Below are 8,927 nucleotides of genomic sequence, written 5' to 3' on the forward strand. Positions count from 1 at the left end.
AGCAAACTGGCGGCTTATAGATCAATGAGATCACCTGTAGGTCACCAGCGATTTTCATTCTATACTTAATAAGGATATACCACTAATGTTCAATGCTTCAGTCTCGCAGGGGTTGCTGAGTCCTCTTCTGTATATATGATGTCACCATACGAGACTTATTGCTCGCGCCACCTTGAAAGGGTATTCAATGAACCACATCGGCTGTGGTGACGCCCACACCAGCGTCGATGTCCCATTTAAAATGCGCTGGGGGTACACCGGTCCACTAAAGTAGCCAAACTGGGTCTAGCCCGTCTTTTTTGCAGAGTTGGCAGGCAGATACATACGAGTTCCGCAGACATGTGGCGTGGATCAGAAGTATTTCATTCATAGACATGTGAACAGCGGACATCAAACATGGTTCAGGTGGGGATGGACGCATGAGGTCTGTGGACATATTTAAGTCGCTCGCAGCTCATCCTGTATTTAATCATGTTGTCTTTTGTCACACCGACCAAGTGACAAAACTCTGGTCAGCACTGATTGCTCTTTCCATATGTGACACGGTCACTGCGCCTCACTTAAAGTCCCTTCTTTTGCGAAAACAACTTTTTCTCGTATTTGGGATGTGATATTGTCTCTATGCTGCCTGGGTAAACGTGAAATATTAATTAAAATCATCCACGCATTCCTGAGTTCAAGACGTTTTTCTGCCGAGAGGCCTGAAATCAGGTCATTCGAATTTCCCGAGCTTATCTACGTCACTAGCGAAGATCTCCACCTACCTCTGCGCTCCCGAGCCAGCACTGTCAACAAAACAAACACGTGTGCTCTCACAAGTGGGTCTTCTACACGGAGGCAAGCAACCAGAGGAAATGGAGCGACCTTAGCCAAATATCGACAAAGTGGATACAAACTGGGTCAAACAGAAGTAGCTGTGAGAGGGGCCTTTTCTGGGCACTCGTATGACAAAACTAGTGTTTTTTTTTTTTGTTTTTTTTTATGAAATTGACGCTTTTATACTAAGTTCATGTTAGCGAGTCACAATATGGAGGTCTAAATAGCCAAAATATGGGACCTTTAAAGGGAATGAATGAATTAAGCCGCTTTGATTGGCGGCAGCGGCACGGTGGCCGACTGGTTAGAGCGTCAGCCTCACAGTTCTGAGGACCCGGGTTCAATCCCCGGACCCACCTGTGTGGAGTTTGCATGTTCTCCCCGTGCCTGCGTGGGTTTTCTCCGGGCACTCCGGTTTCCTCCCACATCCCAAAAACATGCATTAATTGGAGACTCTAAATTGCCCGTAGGCATGACTGTGAGAGCGAATGGTTGTTTGTTCCTATGTGCTCTGCGATTGGCTGGCAACCAGTTCAGGGTGTACCCCGCCTCCTGCCCGATGACAGCTGGGATAGGCTCCAGCACGCCCGCGACCCAAGTGAGGAGAAGCGGCTCAGAAAATGGATGGATGGATGATTGGCGGCAAATAAAGTCAGCTGTGTTTACACCCACCAGCGCAGACGGCCCCTTTTGTTGAATACGCTCACTGCGCGCATCTGCGAGATTACGACAACACGGAGTAACCTGCCCCTTCGCAGTGTTACACCACACACCAGATTTGCGTCAGTCAGGAAAATAGAGCCCATTGTGTTAAACTGTTTTTTTACCATTTCAGTTTTCCTGATTTTTTGGGGGATTTTTATATTATCACTCTTAATATATGAAGAGTGTGGTTCTTAACCTGCTCAATGTGTGAAGTACTTTGAGATAGCATCGGATGTGAATTGCAATGTGTAAATAAATTTGACTTAACTAGCTGGTGTGCATGATAAATGCAGTATGCACATGCACCACCTGTCATGTTCTTGGTTGGGCCCTCACAGGAAGAAGCTAATACTACTGTTAAATGTACACAAGCTTGTAACGACCACGTGGGAAATGACTCAATGCAATCAATGTGTTTGGACAAAAAAAGTGATACGGTTGAAACAAAAATTTGTCAAATTGAGAGTACAAAAGTATTTACCCTTCACTTAAAGAACATCTGTTGAGATTTGTCTTTTTCACTCAGTTGAACCCGCTCTAACAAGCTCCTCCCAGGGGATGTGGTCTCCAGCCTAATTTTTCAGCCACTTACAGTTTTAGTCAGTTAGCGAATGACTTGGCATCAATCAAGTTCTGCAGTTGGGTGAGGACTCTACGCTACACACACACACACACACACACGTACAGTACACACACCTGAATGTACACACAGAGGGACACACGGTAGGAAATAAAAAGTCAGTGTTATTAATATAGCATTTTTTTTTTACAGAGAGGACTGACAAAGTACTTTACATAGTTAAAATACACAAACCGTATACAGTTGATACATAGTAGTACGGATAGTACAAAGTAGTACATTTGTCATTTCAGAATTTGAGCTGAGCTGAGGTGAACATGAAGTTCTCCGTTAGCATCTTTCTGCTTATCTGCTTCACTCTGATGGGATTTGGTATGTTTCATCCTCTTATTAATATATTCTCACAGTGTACCGATGAATGACAATGGATTTGTTGCGAAACAATGATTGCCTTGTTTTTGGCCACACAAAAAAAACCAACTCTCTTGTTCTAAATGTTCAAGAAGATGATCAGGTTCTTATTGTCAAACATGCAGAAAGGACATGAACAAGTGATGTGAAATGTGTGATGATTGTGTTTCAGGCACAGCAATTCGCTGTTACAGTTGTAAAGATTACACTGCCAGTTGCTCCAAACAACGAGACTGTAGCTATGACGATGCCTGCCTGACACTCACAGAGAGAGGTGCTGTTATTATTGCAATTATTATTGTTTTTTTTTTCCATTATGCCGAAACTTCTGGTCCTTGTTCGGAATTCCTATAGTTACTACACTGTATTGCTACTATACTACATCTAACTGTGTATGCCCGTTGTTGCGCATTAAATCCATCGCTGTACCTCAACAAACCTGTAACTTTCTGTGTCTGTGCGCTGGCGCATGTTGGCACTCACATTAATGTGCCGCTACTACACGTTTACTCATTTCCAGAGTAATGCTAAAGTTCTCACAAAAAAAGTAACACCTTGTCTGTATTTGGTTTTCAGATTAGATTTTATTTGTACGCCAGAAGCTGGTGTTTTTTTAGGCTGACACAAAACAAAGCGCATTTACCAAAAATAATTTTGGGAGCTGACAACATCAGATAATTCCCTTAAATAAGGCCATAGATGTGGAATATTTGTTTTTTTCGGTTTACAGGACCCCCAATCCATCAGTCAACATCTCAACCATGGTTGACTTTACCTTTCTCTATTTATATCTTCTTCTTTTTTTTTTTTTAGTTCATATCATCATTACTGACCAATCTAAAGTGTTGAAAATGGCTTGCAGTCTTTGATAATGCAATGTTAAGGGCTCAACAAGCATGCATTATTGGTTTGTTTTGTTTCCTGAAAAGCGATGGTTTGGGAGTTTTTGATGTTTTCAGAGGCTATTTTGAACAGTACACTTTCTTTAATGATGGTTGCAACATAAGGACAAAATCAAAACGAGGACTGTTGAGAACCCCAATCCATACCAGCTGTTAGATGTTAACGTGTACTCTAACTCAGCCTTTGCCAAATTTTTGAAGGTACCTTCAGAACCTGGGTAGACCTAAGCTAAGTCCTCCCTTCTATTATTCACTTTTTTTCCAATGTTTTCAGCCATAATGTGTCACTCAAACCAACACGACCGTTACTCATATTATCATAAAAATACTTTTTTTTTTTTTTTATTATATAGCTAAATTTGGCGGCACGGTGGCCGACTGGTTAGAGCGTCAGCCTCACAGTTCTGAGGTGCGGGGTTCAATCCCCGTCCCCGCCTGTGTGGAGTTTGCATGTTCTCCCCGTGCCTGCGTGGGTTTTCTCCGGGCACTCCGGTTTCCTCCCACATCCCAAAAACATGCATTAATTGGAGACTCTAAATTGCCCGTAGGGATGACTGTGAGTGCGAATGGTTGTTTGTTTCGATGTGCCCTGTGATTGGCTGGCAACCAGTTCAGGGTGTACCCCGCCTCCTGCCCGATGACAGCTGGGATAGGCTCCAGCACGCCCGCGACCCTAGTGAGGAGAAGCGGCTCAGACAATGGATGGATGGATGGATAGCTAAATTTGTTCTTGACCAATCAGCATAGCATAGCAACTAATAGCGATGCACTGAAATGAAAATTCTTGACCGAAAACTGAAAATGGGGAAAAGCAGGGCTGAAAACCGAAACACGGAAAGAAATTACTATGCCAATTATTAGTAAAATTGCATTTATGGCTATGACTGCAGAGCTGCCAACCTATAAAAATTCACTTCCAGAACAATTTGTCTGAATTTTCCAGATTTTTAAAATTATGTCAAGAACATTGCCGCGGGACAGATATTGCAGTTTATGATTTAATTGGATAAAAATAATTCTGCATACTGTGCATTTGCACAACTTAATCATTACTCTATAATTGTAATCGTTAATAGGGCTGTACAATGTCAGCAAAAAAAAATAAAATAAATAAAACTAGTACCAGATTGGATTAGCTCTAAAATCTCCAATTTCGAGTCTTCTCTTGCGTGCTTATTTTTGTGTTTTCTGTATCCCCTATTGCTGCTGAAACAATGCACATTTCCCCCTTGTGGAACTAATAAAGGTTATCTTATCGTATATTACAAATATTTAGTGTATTAATTTACTTTTAAATATATAGGCCCGTTCTCATCTGACGTAGTGCTGATGTAGCAATTCATTTCCGGTTCTGGTTCAGTATGGCTCTGCAGCATTATTGTGTATTATTTTCTCCCCTGACACTTATTAATTTGCCTGCTATTTTGCTCTTCAAAATTGGTTACTGTCCAATATAACATGGTTGCAGCCAGACCTGTGTGACAAGTTTACTGTATCACCCAATCACTTATTTCCGTATTTTGCGACTACATGTCATGTGTTGCTTGCGTCATCACAACATCCTGTTTCAGCGGTTTTATTTCTGTGACTAAACCCTTCGGCCAAAAACTGAAAATTCACTTTTGGGGATCATTTTCGGCCAAAAATCTTTGTTGGCTGAAAATTTGGTGCATCACTCGCAGCTAACACAGCTAGCATGCGCTCTTGAGCAAAAACTCTAACATGAGCATTGGTTCACAACACTGCTCCAGTAATTAGAGTAATACTAAAAAAAAAAAAAAAAAAAAAGTAACGTTTAAAAAAAAAAACTTCTATTATTTCATTGTAAAATATTTATTCTGCAATATTTTAGAAAGACAAGTTTTTAAGGAAGTATATTTTTGATTGGCTGTTATATCTGCGACATGATGCAGTTCACCAGCGATTTAAATCTTGAATAGTGGCCGACGGTCGGCCATTCTTGAAAACTATTTGCTTGACCTTGCATACTGCGTGATGGTTCTGTTAGGTTCGGCCACATTGCTAAGTGTGCCTCATTAAATTTGTGAGTAAATTTAGATGAGATCGTCATTATTTCGGCATACATTGGTGCCTGGAGCTACTGGTTTCCCAACTTACGAGTTTTTAGAGATACGAACTGTCATTCTGCCAATTTTTTGCTTTGACTTGAGAGCTCAAACTTTAGTATTGGTGGCAGTGATCTCATCTCAACTCACTTCAGAGTAAGCAGCACTTTGGCAAATAGTGAACAATCCTTCAGAAAAAGAGGCTTCAAGCTCTTTAATGCCACTCCCAGTTCAAGTTTATTGTCAAACTCAACATAAAACTAGGAGAATTGTTTTTTTTGAACAAACACATAGCTTTGCCTTTAGCTCCCTAGCTTAATCCTAATGCTAACGCTAACACATCATGGGAAATCCATATATCACCCTTTAAGGAACTGATATTTGAACAGAGACGTCTTTGCCCTAACAGTTCTCACAGTCATATATTCTTTATCCTCTACGAGGAGCTGAGACTGCTATACTATACTGCCCCCAAGTGGTCAAGGCGGGCACCAGCACAATGTGCATTGAATTGAATGAGAAAGTGTGACAATAACTGTTTATTTTTTTCAAATTCTATTTAATTATGTCTGTACTGTATGTTTTTTCCTAAATTACATGATTATAGAGTGCTACATTATCATTAAAAAAGACATTACAATTTTATGTGTGGGAGGCTGGAATGTATTAATGGCATTTCCATTTCAATGTGGAAAGGTTTGAGATATGAGTTATTTGAGTTACGAGTGTGATCAGGGAATAAATTTAACTCCTATCTCAAGGCACCACCGTATATACATTAACATTTTTGTTTGGTGGTATATGGTTGGATTTTTATAATGGGAAATATAGGCCTTAAATCAATAAAGATTGGGAAACACCAAACTAAAATAATTAGATAACGTCTGAGTAAGAATTGTGAAGACAGAAAAGTTCTTGGTGATTCTTCAAGACTTAGCAGATTGGGACTCTGTTCAGTAATGTTTGATGAGAGGTTCAAATGGTTCTTTTCTGCATGTGTTCCAGGAGGGATGACGTTCCGCCAGTGCCTCAAGTATTCAGACTGCGAGTACAGCCGACTGGGACAGATGTTCCCACAGGTAGAACACCGAGTTATTAAGTGAAGTAGCGCAGTTTTCTGAAAGTATTGATTCCCGTCTATTGATTCATAGGTGTCCAGTTTCACATTCAAGTGCTGCAACTCGGATCTGTGTAACTCCGCCCATTCTTCAGCAGTAAGTTCTCTTATTGGTGTGCTGGCATCTGTAGCTGCCACATGGTGGGTTACCCACTAACTCCACCGGTTTGATTGATCCCAGCTTCCCATCACATCATCAATGACTACATGGAGCTGATTATCAGTTGGACAGGTGTCTCTTTTCTATATAAAAATTCACTGATGTTTGCAGAGTTTTAATATGATCCCGATTTATGTATTTGATCTAAAGCTGCATCATTAATGAACACTGACCAAAAAGAAAAATCAAAAAACAAACAAAAAAACAAGCACTTCAAGATTTGTCTCATTGTGATGAGGACATAGATTAGAAACAACTATTACTACTTGATGTCATAAATTCACTTAAAGGCAGGGGGCGGTTATATTTTGGTGAAACCACATATATATATATATATATATATATATGTATGTAATAACTCGGGCTGTAACCGTGCACCAAAAATCATGGTTTGGTATGTACCTTGGTTTCACAGTCATTGGTTGGTTCCCATTGGAATACAGTAAGGGAACAAAATGCAAAACAAACTGCTAATATTTTCTGTAAATGGACAGATTTAATGACATTTCAAATGAAACAACAGCTTGAACATTTTCTTTTTAGGAATGTGCAACATAAATAGTTTGTCTTCAATTTAGGAAATGACGCAGACAAGTACATCTGTAACAATTTGAACAGTCGGAATTACTATGCTGGCTTATTAGGCTGTTGAAATGCCGGTGGACGTTGCATTTGGGCTGCACTACTTAAAAAACAACATGTGACTAGACATGACGTCCGCTAGTCAGAAGCTGAGCTGCATTGTGGTTGTTCACGGCGTGCGTCTATTACTTGTCCCTTACCTAATATGTTAAGTGTGGGAATAATCGCTCGATCATATTACATAACTGCCCCTGCATTTGGTTCTCATTTTAAGGCTAGTTTTGAAAAATTGTGGCACGCTTTCCTGGGCCTTGAGTTTGACACCTGTGCTTAAATGTATATTTAATGTTCAAATGTTGTAATTTTCCTTGTAACTACTGTAAACAAAATAAATGCTATATGTGAATAATTTATCACTCTACTTGGATTCTACTCTTAGAAATAAAAAAAAAAAAAACTTGCTTATTATAGTTGATAACAATATATCCAAACAGACTGCATTTTCTCATTCACTCCATCACACAACTGGATATAAGTAGAAACACGGGTTTATTTGCTCTATCTATTTGGGAAGTTGGTGAATTATATTGTTGTTGATGCTTCCACCTTGGGCAACTAAATGTGATTTTCAACATTCTTGAAATTTTTGGATGAACCTAAAATGCCCTATGACCTTTACAGGTGAACTTAATTTAGACTTAAAAGAGGAGCGGCAAATGATTGACACCTCATCGATCACACCTTCGGTCTCTGATTGGTTCTTTATCCTCGCGTGCCATGGTTTCTTAAAAATCATATTTGAGGTACAAGATGGGGCCAGAGAGGGCTGATTTTTTTTTTCCACACATCATTTTAGTAATGTACTACTGTCATGTCAGACTTACAGTTTTTCACAAATCTGACAAAAATATTTTTTTTAAATTTTATTTTGTAAACCGTCCTTTAACTTTTGAATACATGTCCAACAAGTCAATGTTCCAGTATTTTTTGCACTTGAACTTGCTGTTCTGTTTCAATTAGCTGAACGGCAAGATTAACAACAGGTGTTTTATTTATGTATTTTTTATTTCAAAGGATGTCCACTTCTATGCCTTTTTGTGACTCTTTCAGTTTTTCTGCATCTCTGTTACAACCTGCTGATGACACTCTTTGACATTTTAAAGGTGACATATTTTACCAAACCAACATTATCTAGTGTTTGGGATGTAATACATGCCCTATGGTGCTTCAGTAAACGTGAAATATGCATTAAAATTGTCCATGCATTCTTGGGTTCCCGACATTTTTCTGCCGAGAGGCCTGAAATCAGGTCATTCAAATTTCTCGAGCTTATCGACACCATGAGCAAAGCTCTCTGCCTACCTCACCACTTCCAAGCCAGCGCTGTCAACATTACAAACACGTGTGCTCTCACAAGTGGGTCTTCTACACGGAGGGAACCAATCAGCGGAAAGGGGGAAGTCTTAGCCAAATATAGACAAAACGGATTTAAAAACTGGGTCAAACAGAAGTAGAGGGGCCTTTTCTGGACACTCAAATGCCAAAACCAAGGTGTTTTTTTTAAATGAAATTGACACGTTTATGTTCG

The 8,927-nt window shown here is 39.8% G+C and overlaps 1 protein-coding gene across 1 annotated transcript; it reads left to right on the plus strand.

Annotated features, from left to right (window-relative positions):
* The first annotated feature begins 2,019 nt into the window (after positions 1 to 2,019).
* LOC133484220 (CD59 glycoprotein-like) lies at positions 2,020 to 7,750 on the plus strand. The gene is made up of 5 exons (XM_061786482.1): positions 2,020 to 2,164; positions 2,395 to 2,473; positions 2,685 to 2,786; positions 6,486 to 6,559; positions 6,632 to 7,750. The coding sequence occupies exons 2-5, from the start codon at positions 2,419 to 2,421 to the stop codon at positions 6,752 to 6,754; spliced, it is 354 nt and encodes a 117-aa protein (XP_061642466.1). The 5' UTR covers positions 2,020 to 2,164; positions 2,395 to 2,418; the 3' UTR covers positions 6,755 to 7,750.
* Positions 7,751 to 8,927: the final 1,177 nt, after the last annotated feature.

Source organism: Phyllopteryx taeniolatus, chromosome 1 (assembly GCF_024500385.1).
Source record: "Phyllopteryx taeniolatus isolate TA_2022b chromosome 1, UOR_Ptae_1.2, whole genome shotgun sequence".
NCBI lineage: Eukaryota > Metazoa > Chordata > Actinopteri > Syngnathiformes > Syngnathidae > Phyllopteryx > Phyllopteryx taeniolatus.